At 42.1% G+C, this 21,020-nt stretch overlaps 2 protein-coding genes across 4 annotated transcripts in view; one reads left to right on the top strand and one right to left on the bottom strand.

Moving 5' to 3' along the window:
- Window positions 1-15,402, bottom strand: part of REV3L (REV3 like, DNA directed polymerase zeta catalytic subunit) — a 113,114-nt gene extending 97,712 nt beyond the window's left edge. Inside the window, exon 1 of the mRNA XM_030447039.1 lies at window positions 15,264-15,402. Within this exon, the coding sequence (XP_030302899.1) occupies window positions 15,264-15,402 (139 nt within the window). The remainder of the gene's footprint in view (window positions 1-15,263) is intronic.
- LOC115598027 (CASP-like protein 4A2) overlaps window positions 14,376-21,020 on the top strand; it is a 33,069-nt gene continuing 26,424 nt past the window's right edge. For 2 of the 3 annotated variants that reach the window (XM_030447040.1, XM_030447041.1), the window contains exon 1: window positions 14,376-15,055. In XM_030447040.1, coding sequence (XP_030302900.1) covers window positions 14,460-15,055 — 596 coding nt within the window. In that variant the 5' untranslated portion in view covers window positions 14,376-14,459. Of the gene's footprint in view, window positions 15,056-16,167; window positions 16,317-21,020 lie in introns of those variants that run through there. The other variant, XR_003987332.1, reaches the window with a different exon arrangement.

The following is a 21,020-nucleotide window of genomic DNA, read 5'->3' as shown; positions in this document are numbered from 1 at the left end:
AAGAGCTATTGACCTCCCTATGCAACTATCAAAAACAGTCAAAAAGCAACAATTTTCACTACAGATGGAACCTATGCTTCATTAATTCAGAGCTAAACTTCAACTAACTCACAAAACCAGAAACTACCTCAGATCAGATTTACTCTAGAGTTAGGGATGAGTGTACACAGAAGCCATTTGCCAGAAAAGCAACACTTAATGCAGTTGGCACCTTATCCTTTTACATGGCCAGCCTCCAGTACCAACTTGGGAGATTTCCTTGTTCTAAATGCTGGCAGCTACTAGAACACAGATTGATGAAAAAAACATGGTTCTCCTTGTAAATTATGTCATGTATCATGGTAATGAATTCTGTTGGTTAACTGAAAACTAATCAAAAATAGAAAAAACCCACAATCGAACACAGAAAAAGGTCATATTCCATCAGTTCTGATCCTAACTTACAAACAGTAATATCAGAAAACATAAAGTTTGCATATATTACGTATTAATAATCACAATACTTTAAGCACTCAAATTAGAGACTTCTTAAAACACAGTGCTTTGGAAAAAAACAATGTGTAATGAAATGCTAAAAAACAGTTGCTGAACTCTGGAATATCATAGAATTATTGAATGGTTTGGGTTGGAAGGGACCTTAAAGACCATCTACTTCCAACCCCCCTGCCATGGGCAGGGACACCTCCCACTAGACCAGGCTGCTCAAAGCTGCATCCAACCTGGCCTTGAACACTACCACAAATGGGGCATCCACAACTTCCCTGGGCAAACTTTTAACAGTTTCTCCCCACCAGTGTAGTGCATAACTTCTTCCTAATGTCTAACCTAAATCTTTCCTCTTTCAGTTTAAAGCAATTACCCCTTGCCCTATTGCAACAAGCCCTTATATTCCTCCCTAGCTTTCCTGCGGGCTCCTTCAGGTACTGGAAGCCCCCTGAAGCCTTTTCTTTTCCTCTATTTTCTCAGCCCGTCTTCACAGGAGAGGTCCTCTAGCTCTCTGGTCATTCTTACAGCCCTCCTCTGGACTGGCTCCCTGTCCTTTTTGTGTTGCAGACTCCAGAATTTGACACAGTATTTCAGGTGGGGTTTCATGGAGGTGGATTAGAGGGGGATAATTACCTCCCTCAACCTGCTAGTTGAGCAGGAGGTTTGATGCAGCTCAGGACACATCTGACTTTCCAAACTACAAGCACATGTCACTGGCTTGTGTTGAGCTTCTCAGGTGTTTGGCCCTGTTGAACCCCATGAGGTTGTCATGGCGCCACCTCTCAAGGTTGCCAAGGTACCTTTGGATGGCCTTCTTTCCCTCCAGCGTTTTGATGGCACTACACAGCACCACGGTGCCATCAGCAAACTCGCTGCAGGTATATTCAGTTCCACTGTCCATGTCACCAACAAAGATGTTAAACAGCACTGGTCCCAGTACCAACCTCTGAGGAATGACAGTCATCAATGATTTCCATTTGGTCATCAAGCCATCAACCACAACTCTTCTGAGTGCAAACATCCAGTCGATTCCTTATCCATCCACTGAATACATATCTTTCCAATTTAGAGACCAGGATGTTGTTTAATCCTTTTTTATTTCATCAAGTGTTTTTTTAAAGTGTTACATAGAACTACATTTAGTTTTTGCATCTATTTTTAAATCGAGACAATACAAGCACTACAACGAGGAAAGAAAAAACATTCATTTAAAAATAATTGGTTAGTATTCTAACAGTAATTACAACTCAGACATCGTGGTTTATTCCTTAGATAGAGAACTGGAAAGAATTTGTGGAGTTACAATTAAGGTCCAGTTCACTACCATGATGACAGACAGACTGTGCCATCCTTTTCGCCAGCAATGTAAATGTCCTAGAAAAATCTTCTCAAGAAGTAACAAGGTGATACTAGAGAGATTTTGGCTGGTACCAGTAACAAGAATGTATTTTTAAAAATACTTAGAAAATTGATACAAAAAATATATACAATTACTAGAAATCATTCATTTTCTATAGATGACACTTATCACTCACAATTGCAAGTTTTATCTTTAAATGCATTTAAACAGTATTTTCTCAAAACATTTTAATTTTCCCTACCAAGCCCTTGCCAACAGATGAAACATACACTTCAAAGTACAATCACAAGATACTACACTCATAACCAATCACTCCAACACTGACAGAGCAAAATATTTAGTGGATAGCACTCTTTCCCTATCACAGATTCCTCCTCTCCTAAAAACTGTAAGACATCAATACAACAGTTGCAGAACTTTCCAATGATGACTTAATTGCAAAGAAAGGTGAAGAAATAGAAATATATTAAATTTAAACATGCAAAATCTTGTTGAAAACTCAAGATTTGTAACAGCTGTACCAAGTTCAATTCTGCCAAAAAGGACTGGTTCTGGGTATACATTTAAATGTACAATTTAGAAATACTGAAGAGCTGGGCTTTTATTCAGAATAGCAGAATATATCTAACTCCAGTGGGTCTGTTTATGTTAATGAATGGCTGGTATCTGTAACAGGTCACTACATATTTGAAGAAACTAAGAAAACCTTATAATAATATTTTAAAGGAGAAAAGTTGAGACTCCTTCATAGCTGCAGATGGAATGGACTTCTAATTCCCCAGGTTTTTTTTCCTCTTTTTCTCTTCATGTATCTATCTTCTTGCAGTCCTCACATGAATATACTACCTCTAGTGCTAGCAGTATTCTGTTCTACTGTTTTGATGAACTGAAACAGCAGAATTCCTTTGCAGAGCTTCAGTTTATGCAGTATTTCAGAACTGACAACTGGTAGAAAAATCATCTACCTATGATCATTACAGCATCAATAAGCAGCTCTCTAAATACCCTGAAACAGAAAGTTGCTTTCAGCTCTAGAATAGTTGAAACCTTAATTACACCACTCTACCAAAGAACCCAATAATTTAAGGACAACAGACCGAGTTTACCTCCACAAAAAAACCAACCCCAAACCAAACAGTGTCCCCCTCAAAACTTCCTCAGCTTGGCAATTACCTTGCATCAGTCTTTCCCCTCTTCTTTCTTCTTTCCCCTTCAAAGTGACTTCCTTGTGTAAAAGCCCTAACAAATAATGACACTGTGCATTTGTCCAAACACCAGTCAAATAAAATCAAATGGCTTCAGAAATCAACATTTATGCAAAATGTGATGGTTGATGCATCGAACTCTTGGACTAAGAAACTCCTGTTCAATACTGCACACCATAAAAACACTTACAATCATCAATTAGAATAAAAAAATGCAAGCTACTGTATTTTAAAACTCATCAATCTATCTTACAGGCATACACAGAAATTCAGCTGTATGATCAAGCCTTAAGTATCAACTGATAGATGCTGCAGAGCAGTGGTGAAAAAGGCCGAAGTCTTATATTACTCAGTTTCAAACATTACTGATGCTTCTTCTCACTCTCGGATACCAAATTATCTTCAGATAATAAAAGCTTTACATTGAAATCTTAGTCACCAGGTCTTCTCCTAAACCAGCTTCTTACTAAATGTTCTCTGGCCAACTCTACTGTCATTTTTCCATCACCATTTTAATTCCACAAATTTATTGTCAAATGCATAAGCTTTGGCTATCAAAATACCAAGTCTCTGGTGATGAAGGTAACTACAAGTAAAATATACAATTACTCATATTTTTAAAACTATAGAATTCAAATATTCATTGAAATTCAATTGTTTAATATGAGTCCAGTGGCTACAGAAGCAAAATTATTGAAAATAATTACAACACTGTATTGCTAGTGGCTTCCATAAGAGAATGATATTCTGAAAAAAACAAAGAGTAACTTAGAAATAATAAAATGCTGGTAAGGTTTTGTTTCAACAAATCAAGCCTACTCATAACAAGTAGGATTTTAGGGAAGCAGCTGAAGAACATGACAAATGAACAGGCTACAGAAAGCCCTTTTACACTAAAGAAGAAATGATCAGTTGAAGACGGGACCTCTTTCTTATTGCGTTTGGAACTTGATCTGTTTTTAAAATCTGCCACATGTGGATCCACACTATGCAGACCGACCTATCTTTCTCTGCCAGCAAAAGATGTATTTCCCTGTGAATGCATCATACATGCAGAGTCAGGCTTGAAGTCTGGCTGGTTTTAGTTTGTTTCTACCAACACACTGGGAAGATGAACACCAGATACTTAGAATTCATTTCATTTACATTTTCATGGTCCTTAATCTAAAAATAACAACACAGATTTTCATGAAAGCAGGCAACACAAAAAGTGCTCATAAACTGCACAGTGCTCATGAGCATGCTGTAGTTCTCTACCATGTTCTTGGACAGTTCTCAGTTGGGGGCAGGAGGGGGAGAGGGATGGACAGACTTTGTTTTCTTTCTCTCTTCTCCCACTGCACAGAGTAATAAACCTCATGTAACACCTCATCTACTTCCAGCCACAAGTCTGGAGATAAGAAATTCCAGGGGATGAATCAGTCCCCTAAGCCAAAGCAAGTGAAACCAAATGGGAGCAGCCTTAGATAACTGGTCCCTGTTGTTTCAACTCCAACATCAATATTTTCCACAGTCCTGGCTCTCAGCACTCTCCTTCCTGCAACCTCCCTTCCCCAGCTCACCTCACATGCTCTACATATTCCTTTCCATTCCCAGCCTTCCTTTCAACACATCCTTTCCTCCTGTTTTTCCACTCAGGCAATCCCTCCCACAAAATTCCACTTCAAACTAATGACTAACAATATTGCCATGCCATCTGTTTTCACAACATATCATTCTTTCTACACATTTTAATGCTCGGTTTATACAGAATGTAATTTATTTTTTTTCAAGTGAGGACTATCCGCCATTATCTGCACACTGCCTTAAACAACTGGTTTCTGTTCATAAGTCTTTCATCTTTAATATAGCAGTGGTTAAAAATGACTATTTATTTCCTTGATTAGGTTTCCAATTGCTGGCATAAGAACACAAGCTCACCAAAACCCAACATGTTGGCACAATCTGTAAGTGCTTAGCAAAACTTTATTCTGTTCTTCCCATCTATCCCAAGGTTTTGTTAGCGAGAGTGGCTTTTTTTGGCTTTTTAATGCATCAGACTCAAAACAGGAATCTAGACTGTAAAGATGCTAAACTCATCTCTATATGGGAACTGCTGGTTTACAAATGCACATGTGAATGCACATATTCTTCTTTTTTTTTTTTTCAATGCGTTCTTAAGGAAGAATGACCTGCATTGCCATGGCAAGTTAAATTACTTTATGCAAAACATATGCCACTTTTCTGAAGTGAAGAAAATATGGGACAATTTAAAACTCTATTTCTGATACAGAACATCTTTTCAGCCAAACGATTACTTACATTTAGTTATTTTACATTATTCCTATGTTTTCTGCTTGGTTAAAACATACCATTAAAAACTAGAAAATACAGACCCAGGATTTATTACTTTTACATAACCATACCATACATAACCATACCGGGTTTACATAACCTAAGATATCTACACAGAAGTTTTATAAACACTATAAACCAAACCTTGCTGTAATCAGAAATTAGATATGTGTATACATTCACCTCAGAGTATGGCATGTTAAAAAAGGAAGAGGTAACTACAAAAGACACACTGGAGAGCTCTAAAACAGATCTGATTCCTGTGTAACAGAGAAAAAAATGAAACGTGAGCAGAAGCATCTTTGCAATAATAGAACATGGGGACAGTAATTTGTCACACACTCTACAGGTCAATACTGAGGCCAATATTGTTTAACATCTTCATTAATGACTTGGGCATTGGAGAGATGCACCCTGAGCAAGTTTGCAGATGATAAAATTTGAAGGAGAGTCTCATATACCAGAGGATTGTGCTAGTCCTGTCAGCGAGACCTTGACAGGCTGGAGAAAAGGGCAGAGAGGAATCTCATGAAGCCCCAGAAAGGGGATACATAAGCTCCACACCCAGGGATGAGTAACTACACACTACCACCAGCTGGAGGCAGAATGTCTGCAAAGCAGTTTTGCAGAAAAGAACCCAAGGATGAACCTGTCCTGGGGGAAAACAAACTAGCAACGTGCCTCAGCTGCAAAGAAGGCCAATGGTGTCCTGAGCTGCATTGGGAGAGCACCACCAGCAGGTCAATGGGGCACAAGCCTTCTCCTGAACACCAGTAAAACTCCTCTGGAGTGTGGGGTCCAGGTCTGTGTTTCCCGGAACAGGACAGACATAGACACACAGGCCAGGAAGATGATTAAGGGCTTGAAGCATTGGATGTACAAGGGAAGGTCAGGCAAGCCAGGATCTTGTAGCCTTGAGAAAGACTCGAGGGGTGGGGGATAGAAATGGGGAAGGAAATGTTGGGGGTTTTTTTGTTTGGTTGGTTGGTTTCACTGTGAGGGTGGTTAAATACTGGAACGGTGGCATTTCTATCCTTTGAGCTGGTCTAGGTGACCTTGCTTTGAACAGGGTGCTTCAACAATATCTAGAGGTCCCTTCCAATCTCAACATTAATCTGAGGATGAAAAAAAAAACCAAAACACTTCTATCTTCTAGGAACGAGACAAACAGATAATACAGTAGCACTGGGTTGTTGTAATGCTGTTATTTAGGTCTAAGAGCAAGGAAGGTTATCCTCATTTCTATACAGATAATTCTAACAGCTCAGAATTTAAAATATTTGATAGCAAGTACTTTAAAAATAGATTCATTTTACCTCATTATAAAAAGCTGCCTGCAAACTCCCCTTATTTCATACAGGCAATAAAGCAGGTTTCATTGCTTACAAATGTAAATGCCACAAAGCCATTTTCTTAATGGTCAATGGATAAAAGAATACAGGAATATGAAGGAAGATTCATCTGTAATGAAAGTCTTTTGCAACATTTTAACTACGTTAAATGGGTAACTTTTTAAAAGGAAATGTAAAAGTTGCTATACCAATAGCTCCAGAAAATAGCTTTCTCATCTGGATAATAAATATAATAGGGGTGCCAGCAATAAAAAATTATTCAGTACTGATCTGAGGGCAGTACCTGCAGAAGTGAAGACTAAATCAGTTTCCAATTCCCACAGCTTAACAAGATCTGTGCTACACAGAAACCCACCTAGGTAGTTTCAAACACAAAATGAAAGACTCATTATACATCTCATTATACAAAACTCAGAAAACTTGTATTGTAAACCTCCCCTGAGGAGTAATGCCAAGTATTATGGATTAGGTGCAACATTCCACGGCCCTTTCAATATTCCCACCGAGTACCGCATGTTGATATTGCATCTAAAATAGGACATACAGCCTTGCTGCAGTAAACACTGGTTTAGTCAGCAAACAGCACAGAGGCACAACTTGAATGTAAATAAGCAGTGGCTGCTCCCATTTTCTCTGTAATTTTTAGGAGAAGAACCTGCCACGGAAGGACAAACCCAACCTAACAATGGTCTCTGTAGTGTATACTCTTTCTTTTCCTTTTTTCCAAATCTAAATCAGTTTTCACTAACACCTCCAAAACCTTCCAGTAACTTTTATATTTATAGGGTAATAAACTTTTGACAGCTACCTGGCAATCTTTCCATACCATTTTGGTGCTACTGTGTTTACCTGGATGCATGAAGAGGCTGTACAAAGCATCTGACCGCTCACTGCTGACAAGAATAATCTCAGTAATCACAGAATGGCTGAGGCTGGAAGGGACCTCTGGAGGTTATCTGGTCCAAAGTCCCCGAAGTTCAAGCAGGGCCACTTAGTCAGTTCCCCAGAACCACACCCAGATGGCTTCTGAATATCACCAAGGATGATGACTCCACAACCTGAGAAGGGATGCACATGTACACATAACATGATCTCATGAATGTGCAGTCAGTGTGACAGACTGCAAATCCATGAGTGGGTGACAGAGTTATCCAAAATGGCTGTCTCCCTGCTGATCACAGAAAGGCTGGAGCATATAGACATCAAATGGTTCCCTAATAAGCCATATACCCCCACCCCCAAGCCAGGAAGTGCAAAGTTTTATTTAAATCGCCTGACAAAAACCCCACAAACTTCTATATATTTTATAATGTCTTGTAATAAAAAGCAGCTCTTGAAATATAAGAACCTTAAAAAATGTGCATGAATTAAGCCTATGCAAACACTTACTTCAGAAAGTGCCTATATTTGGTACAAACTTTTATGGTATTTGATTAGATTCTTGTATATTTTGGGCTCTATCCTCAGTCTTAAAGTAAATGTATCAGGCAAAAAAATATTGCCTGTCTTTAAGCTCACATATTTGACTATTCCACTGTATTTGTTAAAATTAGTGTTTTCAACAAAACAATTAGACAAAACAACGTAGACATTATGAATAATAGTGCAATTACAGCCTAACTCAACAGATTACATGGCAGATCTTTGCAAGCAGTCCCTGGACCTTTTTAATTAAGCCTAGGCCTTAATGTTGTAATTGCTATCACAACTACAGACAGGTTTGGTCAACATATAAAGGAACATTATTTCATTGTTAATTTGTTATTGGGCAGGGTAGTAGCATAGAAATAACACTGCTTGTAGGCAGTAGCTTCTTCAGTGTATTAGCAGCTCTGCTATCAATTTGATGTGAGACCCTAAGCAAAAGCCTTCTCCTCTTTACAATACCTTGCTGTCAGGAACTTGCTCCTCAAATGCGACAGAGCAATTCAGACAGTGAAACAATTTTTCCTCGTAGAATAAATATAGTATAGAGAAGACATATATAGGAACTTAAAAAGCACCCACAAATGTAACACACAGGGACAGCACCTATGAAATGGTAGACAGAGAGGAAGAAGCATGTTTATCAGTTGTCAACTCAACATCCAATGATGACTGATGATCAAGACGAGATGCTGGCTTTCCAGAAGCTGGCTTTACAATAGCTGGAGTGCTTCATTAAAAAAAATTGGCTGCTAATTGTCCTGAGATTTTGATCAGATTTCCCTTGACATGAGACTGAATCTCCAGTGACCTTGTCCCCTCACTCTGAAATATTTCAGCTGCTTGATGTCTGAGACCAAACATTCACTGTAAATCTTTCAGTGAGTGTTCAGACTGCTTCTTTCCAAATGGTTATGTTTTCATTGTCATCATCATCATCATCCTTCTCAGAGGCCCACTGCACACGGAGGTCAATCAAGTCATTCAAGGGTAAAGGACAAACACAGGGTAATGACGACAGTTAGCAGAACAGGACATTAAATGATCAATATTGGGACTCTGAAACAAAAGATTTCTAAGAAGAGAAAGGGACAGCATTATATTACTGCACCTGTTTCCTTCTTCCAGAGATTTATCTTTTCTACTGAGACTGCAGAAATTACTGAAAAGGAGCTGCTTCTCTGTGAGTGTTTACACACTGTCTAATCCTGCCAACCTCCGTTGTGATATGCATGTGCTACTCTGGTAAACATAAGAGAGACAACTATTTTCAGACCAGTGTGTTATTTTGAGGAGATACATTTTACACACTAAAAAAGAAGCTATTTCAACAAGCAGCCAAAATACACCCTTAAGAAATAAGTAACAGAACTGGAAGTCGTAGTTGAAGTAGATAAACTGTTAGTCTACTTCCAGGGGGACTGACCGTAAAAATCAGTCCCAAGTTATATATCAAGACTTAATATGGATGCAGCTACTTTGTGAAACATTTTGGAATTTGCTGCTGATGGAATTCTAAGCATGCAGTGTCAATTATACATGTATTTTTTTTATTGAATGAGAGAAGTGCAAATGTATTCTGTGACTCAACCAAGAGGCACTCTACATTAGCAAAGAGAAGAATGGCTATGAAACCAACACTTGGATTTTAGTTAGAATATAGACTTTGTCACAGTATTTTAAGGTTTATTCAAGACAGAATTAAAGCAACCTGTGTATATGAGCACTAAATTTACTACTTGATGAGTTTCATGTCTGCAGAGCAGAATTTTACAGTTTATTCAGTCAGTCTCTCATTGCTCAAATAACTCAGCAGGCAATCTATACAAAGTATGTAACAAATGCTTCAAAAGAGTTTTCAAAAAAAAAACAACAAAACAAAACCCAAACCAAACAAAAACCTACAAAACCACCAAAACACATTAGAAAACACATCCTTTTAAAAACCAAGTTACAGCCTAATGACCTCCAATCACATAGTTGACTAAACTCAAACACTGAACACACTCTCACAATAAATACATTCTCTCAAATTCCTTGTTCTTACTCCAGCCCTGTTCACATCTCACAGAAGCTACAAACCTCTGGAGAAAAGAGAAACAAATGGACATGAAGCTGTTTTTCAAAGAGTTCTTTAGAAGTACAAACTTGACAGTGCAAGATGCAGAAATGCTATGCTGAAAGTTGAGCTACCCTGTATGATGCTGAAAATATTCCAGGCCATGCTGTAGTCCACAGAATAAACCCCTCTACCTAGAGTTGTGTGTTGGTATATTTTAAGAGAGGATGAAGAAAAGTAAGGCAGAGGCATAAGCCTCACCACAATGGCTGATTCCTATTTTGCATCCTCACACCCTCACTATGAAGCCACAGATGGGACTGGAATTACTGTTAAAAAGAAATGCCCACTTCTGAGAAATGGAACATGGGAAGTAGCAGCAAGAAGAATGATCCTGAGCTGCAAACATTGGGATAATGAACCAAAGAGGCTATGGGGAATGACTTCTGCAGGACATGGTCTGAAAGGGTAACAAAAATGGGGGGTGGGAAAAGTGTTAATCCTGAGCTGAGCATAGAAAGCAGCAAGTTCCTGCCATGAGCTCATTCCTTCTGAAGCGAGCTGCAACAGAGCAGAGAAAGACACTGGGATCAGATAGACAGCACGGTCAGGTCAGTGAAGGGGGAAAGGGGAGGGAAGAACAGAAGAGAGAAGACAAGCAGGCCTCCTCACTGAGTCATACCAGAGCTACTGCTGCTGGAAGGGAGCCAGATTCGAGGTGGAACATTCGCGTCTGCTTTCCTCCCTCTCAGAAAACCAAGGAGAATTGAATCCACCAAACTTAGTTGTCTACCTGCAATACATTCAGGTTTTGCCAATTTTAAACCCCTACTCTAAATTACACCTACCGTCAGAAAAACTTGAAATCAAAAGCATGGAAAAATAACTTCAAAACTTCCTCTCCTCTGGCTGAATTTTCGTGCTTCCCTGAAGATTCATTCTTGGATCAGTAATTTCATAATGCAAAATACAAAGCCTTTCAAAAAAGACACATGTATAATAAAGTGGGAGTTCAGGAAAAAAAGAGTTACGTTATTCCCCAAATGCTACATTGTTTTTTCTAAGGTAAGTTTCTAATTTGCTTCTCCAAAGGCCCGTATTTCTCAAACTAACACCCTTCCAAAAGCAATTTTAAAATGCAAACCTATTTCTCACAATTTATCACATAGATCACCTTCAAATCAAGCTCAAATCAGAATTCTCATTTTCATAAATATTTCAGCTGTTTTACAATCCTTATTATCATACACCAACAGGTATCTTGTATGCAGTTTACAATTATTGTCCTCAGCTACTTGTACTGTCTTAAGTGAAGTGATAATTTAGCAACCTCAGCTCGTTTGTTAATGTCTCTCCTAAGATGACACCTACTCTCACTTTGACTTCTTTATGGGTAGATTTACAGCTTGATTCTGTCTTCCTGTAGTTGAATAAGCAACTGACAGAAATGCTCAATTGAACACTCACATATTTTGAGGAAGGACTCCAATAGCTTGAAATGATCATAAACTAGCAGGAAGGAAGTCAAAACTTTGATACCTCCACACACCATGACTTGGCAACAAGAATGACAATTCAAGAATTACCAATTAAACAAAAGACTACATGTGAACAGAAAATTCAATTTTCATTATGATTTTACTGTAATAAACACAGCAATTTCTCAAAGGGTTTTGACTAAAAACATATACATAAATTGCTAGCTACCAGAAAAGCAGCACTGCTGGAGAATACAAGGAAATTTTGATACTGAATGAAAACCAATTGTTTTTAAGCATAAACAGCAAAATTATGAGACTCCTTTAGAGATACAGAGTCTACTGTATCATATAATAGCTATGATCTTAGACAACAAAGCATGAATTTAACACTGCTTTCATTGTATTACCACCATGGCAGTGCTGTAGCATTTCTGAAATTATACTTTTTTTTGAGTCATTATGTGAGCAGACATGCCAGTCTGCTTCAAGCACCAAATGGCTACAAAGGAATGAAATGGCTCAACCAGATAAGATGCATTCAAACAAATTCTAATGCATTTCACCTTTTACATTTGTAGTCAGAATTTTACTCTTTGTATTACACAGAAAAACGGAAAACAGTAGGTGGATCTTTGAGTTTAAAAAGAAATTTTGATTCCTGGCCTTTCAAGCTCTTATTATGCAAAGATGTAGGACATGAAGATATGATTTGCAGTCTTGTCAAATACAATGAGATTTCTTCTTCAAAATACCACAAGAAGTTCTCAAACATTATTGTCAACACAGGCCATTCTAGGAGTTCATCTTTTCATTAATTAAAAATCTGTTTTTTCCCTCCCCCAACAACCATACCACAAACCACTTTACCTTATAGATTGTACCAGCAAAGCTTCACAAATCAACTGTCGAGTGCAGGATTACACAGAACTCTCAAAGATAAGAACACTGGCAACCCTTATCATTCATATAACCCACCAAGCACAATACCTCCAGAAGAGGCAGAAAGAGTAAATAGGAGCTTTCAGAGCCAACATCCATAGATGATACTAGACACAAGATACACTGCTACTAGACATTTGACTTTCTAAAGACAGGCATAAACCACTTCCACATATGAATCAATCCCCCTTCACTCAGCAGGTAGAATTTGGAGTCTGTTCTGAACCTGACTCCCAATTAGCTGCACAGCATGGACACACAGTATTAAACAGGCTAAGACCCGTGCAGTGCTAATCATCCTGGAGGTGAAGCAGCCTATACAGACATTGAAGTTTGCTGCCATGAAGGCAGCAAGGCAACTGAGCAACTTTCCCACAAGCAAGACATACACATAAAACCCAGAAAGAAAGGGTTACTCTTATCCAGACCAACCTAAGGGAAGGCAAGCATCACGCTGGATGTAAGCCAAACAGTAAGTACACCCCACTGTCTTACACAGGATATTATAAGTTGTTTTCACTATTTCTTTTTCCTCAAAGAAAATGTCAATGTAGATACAAGTGGTTACACTTAACTTCATTTTTTATTTCAACCATTAAGTAAATAAAGCTATAGTCCTCTCTCTTAAGTCACATTTATTTGACAATGACTGCTTAGGTCCAAAACTCTGAAAAGAGAGAGAATTATATTTGTCTTGTTTTTTTAAAAAAGAGAAAATAATGCAGATATCATAAGTTCTTGAAGCTTACTAGCAAGCATTTGGTATAGAAAGGAAAAAAAGCCAGTAAAATGTTTAATAACAAAATAAATACAAGATAGCCGAGTCACACTTCCTTTGCAGACTATGTGAAGTATCTTCTCTAACCAAAATGACTTTAAAATGCTTCTATTATGCAAACTAATATTAAAGTTTATGGTTTGGGAAGCCAGAGATTTCCTCCTGTGTTTCTAACAGCTGGACAACTAAACTACTTCACTGTTTACTTTACGATGCCACATTCATGATATGGCATAGCCTAAACATTTTCTTAAAAGAAAATAAGCCTTAATGAGTTAACCACACGCACTCACAGAAAGCCTGCTACCTGCCAGACAACCTCAGGCTCTACATTTTTTAATAATGAAATAGCTACTCATGCCATTACATAAATATTATTACATAATATCTCCTTTGTATGCAAAATTAGAACTACAATAAAACAGGCCCCACTATTTCAATACTGTATCTATTAATCCCACTCATCCACTTAATAATTTGAAGCTGTAGATGCACCACATCACAACAGGTTTAATATTTTACATTTTGCTGTGTCTAAACAGAGGATAGATAATTCTGAATTTAAAAAAAAATACACAACAAACCAAGCTAAAAAAACCCACCCCCAAGAAAAAAATCTGCTCTACTATAATAACCTGGTGACACAAAAGATACCATTACTGGGCTTTCTTATTCTGTGCTTTTTGTCTTGCCTAATGTTAAATGTATATACCAATACCTCATTTTCAACATGCAAGTCAAAAAAGTATGCAGAAATACCTAAATTCCCAAGGTCAGCATTACACAACCTAAGCATGAAGGAATCACAAGCAATGATATTCAACATGTCTAATGTATCAAAGAACTGGGCTGGGTTTTCTTCCAAACTTACTATTTAATGTGTGGGTGAGCTACAGAAAAATTCATTGTTCTCAATATTAAATTTCTTAGAAATGACGAACAGAAGCATACTTGAAATATGGAAGCACTATAACCGTGAGTCCACAGAGAAAAGGCAATGAAGAAGCGGGATGTGACATTAGGAAGTCTCAGGGGGCAACATGTGGCCAGCGGTTAGGACGTTCCTTCCCTTCTGCAGTGCAGCACCAGTGCCTACCGTTTTACGCGGTTTGTACCACGCTAAGCATAAGATCAACACAAACCCCCCACTTTGTAAGTACTGCACAACTCTCACTTGTGACTACGTCCCAAGGTTTCCCCTTGCAGACTCACCCTTCGCCATTCGGCACCGCAGAAACCCATCTCCTAACCAGCCGCCTTTACCCCTCCACCCCACCCCGTGCCCACGGGCCGAGATCCTGCCCTTTACAGGGGCGGGGGGCAGGGGGCGGCCGGCTACTCCCGGTGTTTGCACAGCTGCCGCCGCTCGCTCCGGGCAGCCCCCACGCCGGCCGCGTCGCGCACAAAGCCCCGGCGGTCGCGACCCCTCCGCCACAGCCCGCACCTGCGGCCCGGCCCCGCCACCGGACGGGCAGTGGAAAAGCTACGCGACACCTCCGCCCGCCGGCGGCTGCTGGGCTCCCTTCCCCACCCCCCCAGGGACAGCCGGGGCAGGTACCCTCCTCGCCTGCCGCCGCCCCGCGGTGCCCGGGGCCGGCTGGGCCCGGTCGCACTTCCCCGCAGCCGCCGCTGGCAGGTGAGACACGCCGCAGGGGAGGGAGGGAGAGAGGGATGGGGGGGGGCGCGACCCAGCCACAAAGAGCAGGAGCTGCCGCTGCCCGCGCCACGGGAGGGCCGGCGACGGGCCCGGCGCCAGCAGAACCCGCGCCGCAGCGAGGCCGTCCCCACCCGGCGGAGGGGAGGGGGGCGACGGGCGGCGACGGGGACGACGGGGGGTCCCTTACCTGCAGGGGTGGCGCCGAAGACTCTGACGACGGGCACCCGCTTAGTCGGGGCCTCTCGGAAGTGGGACTGGCAGGGGTCCAGGCCGGGCAGCGGGCTGCCCATGTAGTAGTCGGCAGTCACGATCCGCACTGAGAACATGTTGCTCGCCGCCGCCGCTGCCGAGGCACGCACTGAGGGAGGCAGCGAGCGAACGAGCGAGCGAGCGCGGAGCCCGCCCGGCGGCTCTTCCCCCGCCGCAGCGAGCGCAGCCCCCCGCCTGCCTGTCCTCGCCCGCGCGCCGCCCCGCCGGCGCGCGCGCGGTCTCCCTCACACACACAGGCGCGCGCCCTCGCACGCGCCTTTCTCCCTCTCTCTCCCTCTGTCTCTCTCTCTCTGCCGCTGTTCTCCCCCTCCCCTCCCACCCCCTCTCTCTCCCTCCCTCCTCCTCCTGGTGCTGCTGCTGCCGCCGTTTCAACCGGGCGCGGGCGCTGCGGCGGGCGCTCGGCCGGGGCACCTCCTTTCCCCCGCCCCTCCGTCCCCCCCTCTCCCCCGTCAGCTCTTAGAGCCTGTCCGGCTGCGAGCGCCCGAGGGGCAGCGCGGTCCCGTCGCCCCGCAGCAGCACGGACGCCTCGGCGGCAGGTCCCCGGCTCAAGGCTGCAGCTGTTGTTGCCATGATGATGATGTCACGGACGCAACCATTGGGGGAACGGGGAGGTGGATGGGCCCGTGTGTTGTGTGACGGGGGAGGAAGGGGGTGGGTGTAACGCCACCACTTCCTCAGCACGGCTTTTCCCCCTCATCCCGTCTGGTGTCTGTGTGTGGGGGGTCACCAGGCGGGACACGAGTGCGCGTGGGGAAAATCTTTCCAATGCTCATCCGCGGGGGGGCGGAAGGGGTGGGGGTTCAGTGATTCGGCGTTCGGCCGCCAGGTCTGGGGTGAGGCTGTGGAATCCCGAGCCGCGGATGGGTCGGGCCGGGCCGGGCCAGGGCGGGGAAGGATCGCTGGTGGGACACGATGGGGTTAAGTTGGGTCGGCCGCCATTTTGGATACCGAGCCGCCTCGCTGCGGGAAGGTGAGTCTCCGCACGCTGCGGGGACTAGCACAAATAGATAAAATAATGGGGGCGGCAGGGGAGGGGACGAGGGAGGCGATAGGGAGACCTCCTGCTGCCTCTATTCCCGGGGCCGCGGGGGGGGCGGGGGAGGTAAAGGCAGAGCTCCGGTAGCGCTTCCGCCGAAGCCGGCGCCCCCTTTGGGTGTAACGGTCCCTGCGCGCGGCTTGCGGGGGGCGCGGCCTGTGGAAGGGCGGTGGCGGTTGGTGCCGTTGCCGAGCGCGCTGGCGGGGGCGGGGCGGGGCTGGGCTGGGCCGGGGTGGCCGCGATGCGGCGGAGCGGCGGTGGCTGAGCCGCGACCGCGTTCCGTTTGCAGCGTCCCCGCTGCCCCCCTCCGAGCGGCTCAAACCCGCGCCCCCGGCCGCCTCCTTCCCCTAGGCAGCGCGCTCTGCTACTGCGCTCCTTCGCCCCGCCTCGCTCAGCCCGTGGTTGCAGTGTTTCTTTCTTCCCCTGGCCGCCCCTCTCACCATGGTTGGCCGTTACCTCCCTGCGACCCGGGAATAAAGGTTGGGCGGGGAGCTGTCGGCTCTGTTGGCTGGGGGGGCCGCGGAAGCCACCTCCTGTCGTGCTGCTGCACTGAAGCCGCAGCCTCGGGCCCTCTCCGGCTGTGAGGGGGAGGTAGCCGGCTTCTTGAACTCTGGCAGAAGTGCCTTAATCGGCACGGAGCGAGTCCTGAGTGAGAGCTAGGTGCCTCCCTGCCCCCGTCATTAAGTTGAGTAAAATTTATGAGGATTTAGGTTTCTCTTACTTGGTCCTTTAGGAGCAGTTATTTTGCATATTTCAGCTCTCGCGTGCAGGTTTTCAGTTAGAGTGATAACAAAAACCGTGAGTTGGGATTCCTGTTCCGGTCTCTTTGTCACAGAGCTGAAGATTTGAAGAATAAAACCACGCAAAATGTTGAAACGGTTGGCAGTTTGGAAGATTAGGCTGTAAAAAGGCAAAATATTCTCACATATACTAAGAATTACATTGTTATATATGTGTGCAAGACTGGATGATAGGAGACAAATGTACAAATCTATAAAATCTGACAAAAGTCCAATATGTAAAACATATGTTTCACATTTTACTTACATATGTTTTGGTTTTAGATTTGAACAAAAGACAGGTCAGGCAGTTGCTACCCTTTATTTTTTCATTGTAATGAACAGGAAGCTTGCCTGTCTACTCAAGGGTAAACGGTTTCCTACTCTTTCTTGGTGAGCTGTTTATTTTCACTAGCTCACTTCTGTTTTCCTCCTTAAACTCGTCTTTATGCAAACAGAAAAATTAAACTACCTAGTCATCGAGAAATCTTCCATTAGAAGAACAAGTAGTTGGAATAGGGTTATAACCCAGACTATTTTCATTGTATTTAAAGAACAACTGATCTTACAACCTTTAATTTTTTCAACACATATTTACATCTGTCATGCTAATATTTGAAAAATCTTTGGAACTCTGAGAATATTTTTAGGAATACTTGAATTTCACAAAGGCTGATGAATCCCTGGGAGATTACTGGTGAAGCATGTTAACAAATGCTGTCTCTAGTTCTTGTCAGTGGAATACATTTTGTATTGTTGCTTCATTAAATACATTTCCCTCTTTGCTACAGGACTGGTAGGGACATTACACTATTCTTGTGTTACTCCATTCTGTGCTCTGTTGTCTTTCTGTTCATGTGACTGTCTTAACTTCCTGAGCAATTTTACCTTGCCATTGCTGTATCTTTCACTGATGGCTCCCTGTCTATGAATGCTGACAAATGTGCTCTGATTCCCCTTACTGCATGAGTTTAAGATACTATGACATCTGCAGTCCACTTCTTTGCAAGCGGATATCAGTCCTCTGTTATATTCTCTTGTCATATAGATAGGGAGCACCTATCTATAGGTCTGTACCTTGGCTGGGCTGGTATATAATCCAAGACATTTCAGCTACTGGAGGATTCTCCTAAATGAGTGTGGTGTGAGGTGTAGGCACAAGTTCATATCTGGTAGTCTTGCTGAAAAGAAAGCGATTGCCCACAATATAATAGTGTAGATAGCTGGAATAACTAACCTAGTAGAAGGGGGGGATTGACTGAAGCACATAATTCAGGGTCTTCTATTTCATTAAAAATTTTAAAGTTGCTTATTAAATCGGAGAGAACTGTGCTTTGAATTAGAACTGTTGCAAATGGAAGATGGCAGGACTGAGACAGGAACAGCTGATACCTAACCTAGAGCCAGTTTCCTCTTCATATGAGGTATTACTTTGATTTCTGAAAATACTGAATGAATTACTGTCAGAAAAAAACTTAAGTGACTTTTTTTTGATGTGAATAGCTTGATCCAAGAAATAATCCTAGAGTCATGCAGACATTTATATGGGTATGCAGAACCAACATGCTTTCGCTTTCCCTTCGTTTCTGAGAGAGCAGTACTGATTTTATATTCTTGCAGTCGAATCAAGGTCTGCAGGGTCGCACCAAGGTAAAAATATGTTTTGAGACAAAGTTTTAGTCTGCAGTCACGGGAGTTCCCCTGCCCTTCTCCATATGCCTGTGCAAGCGTTTGAATAGCTGCATAACAAACTGGATTCAGAAACTGATCCAGGTAAAAAGTAACCCAACTGAAAAATACGGGTTAGTCAACCTAGGTAAGGTCACTGATCTGCCTCATTATGTAGGTGCATGAAAGACCGTGACTGCATAGTGATGGAGGCAGGGCAGAGACTAAGTTTGAGCAGCAGGAAGAAGAGGAACACTTCTTCCAGCAGTCATGGCTTGTGGTGGTTTAAGTTGATTTATTAAAGTTGCTGAAGTCTAAGGGTCAGTTTAACCCTTACAGCAGGTGACAGACACAAAGCTTGTTTCTGAATTTCCTACATTTCAACTTGTGTGTCAAGATTGCTTTAGCACTTGCTTTTCTGTTGTTCACACCCTCATATGTGTACATATCTACTGTATATAAATTTGCTTGCAGTTTATGCTTTATTACCTGAAAATTGTGACATTCTAGGATGTCAGTGATTGCAGAAGGAAACCTCAGGGTTAGAGCACACTACCACCCATTTTTTTTGTCCTCGTATCTCCAAACTATACACTGCCTCTAAGGTTTCATCCAATTTTCTCTTACAAAGCAAGTCACCCCCTTTCTATGTTCCTCCAGTTGCTAAGCAGCAGCTGTTCTCCCCATTAGCCAGCCATGTATTTGCATGAAAATAATCAAGCTTGAATATATAACTGCTTCTAATCATGCACAGTTAAACAGCTGTACAATAAATATTTGAGTATTAATAGTATTAGTTATCACTATAACTGATGGCTGTCTTAAAAGTTAGAATTTCCCTATAGAGTAAAATCAATATAGTTTTGCCTTTTTTTTCTTTTTTTTTTTTTCTTTTTTTTAAATTAACAAAAGGCACATGAGTTCTTTCTCTCTCTTGATCCTTCCTATGTATCTGCTTAAAAAAACTGGTCACAACATGGTATCTGCAGTTCACAAAAAAAATTATGAATGCAAATATGAGCAATCATCCAGCATTTAAACATAGTGGGGGCCAGGGAAAAGACACATTTTTCAAATCTGTATAGTAGCAGAATGCAACAGAATTTGGTGATTAAAGTGTAGACTATTACACAAAAGGAAAAATTTTGAACAGTACATCTTCAAGACTGACCTATGTATCTGTCTGTGAGTTCCTATTGATTTCCAGGATGCTTTGTATTTCTGAGGTCTATGGTCTCAAATTTTGGTGTGCTCTCTCAGGCTGGGGATGTCCTGGGTTTATCTAAACTATATTCAGAATGAGAGCAGGGTGTGGCACACAGATTCTCAAGTGCTGGTTCTTCAGGGCAGAGAAACATTGTTTCTGCCAGGAGAAAACCTGGCCAAGCACATGAATCCAGAGTAATGTGCAGTCCGCCCGACTGGTATTCCAACACAGACAGTGAGACTGTCTACATTACATGCTTATTTCCCAGTGTGCCCCATCAACTAAGTGAATGAAAACAGTCTAAATCTTAAGAATGAAATATTTGGAGCTATGTTATGTGTTTTTGTATTATGTTAGTCTTTAAGGCTCCCTAAACACTCAGTGCAAAAAGTAGTCCTGTTAGTCTGCAAAAGAGAGCACACTGGATGAGAAGCTGTCTAGAAATGCTGAAAAAAGTATAAGCTGAATATTCCCCTGCCCAAAGGAATAAGGCTGAAATCTCTCAAGATTCTCAGTTTGATGTCTTCTCCTAGAGTCAAGTACCTAAGCAAGTACAACCTATATATTATTTGGGAAATATAGGGAATATTAGGGAAAGATTGCTTCAAGTTGAGCAGGTCTGGTATTTGAAAACAGATCCCCATTTCACATGAGTGCCTTAGCAGTAGGTTAGGGGATGAACTAATGCACATATGCAAAATATTAGGAAAGATTAATTTCTGATGCTCTTTCATGTTTTAAGAATGCTTATTAGATCAGACATCATAGGCAAGGTACCCAGGGTTCCTCATATGAAAGTCCTGACAAGCCTTGCTTAAAATCCAGGTAGTTAGGCCCACTTATGCTGGAATTTGAGGCAACACTGTGTGTGCCCATCATGCCAGTGGAAGGTTAAGGCCTGCCTGGATGTTACCAGACAAAAATCAGAGGACAGCATGTGAACATCAAGGAATTGATCAACTTATAGGATACCAAACTACCTTA

This window comes from Calypte anna, chromosome 3 (assembly GCF_003957555.1).
Source record: "Calypte anna isolate BGI_N300 chromosome 3, bCalAnn1_v1.p, whole genome shotgun sequence".
In the NCBI taxonomy this organism is placed as follows: domain Eukaryota; kingdom Metazoa; phylum Chordata; class Aves; order Apodiformes; family Trochilidae; genus Calypte; species Calypte anna.
Note: the sequence above shows the minus strand (reverse complement) of the source record. Positions and strands in the feature narration are given on the sequence as shown.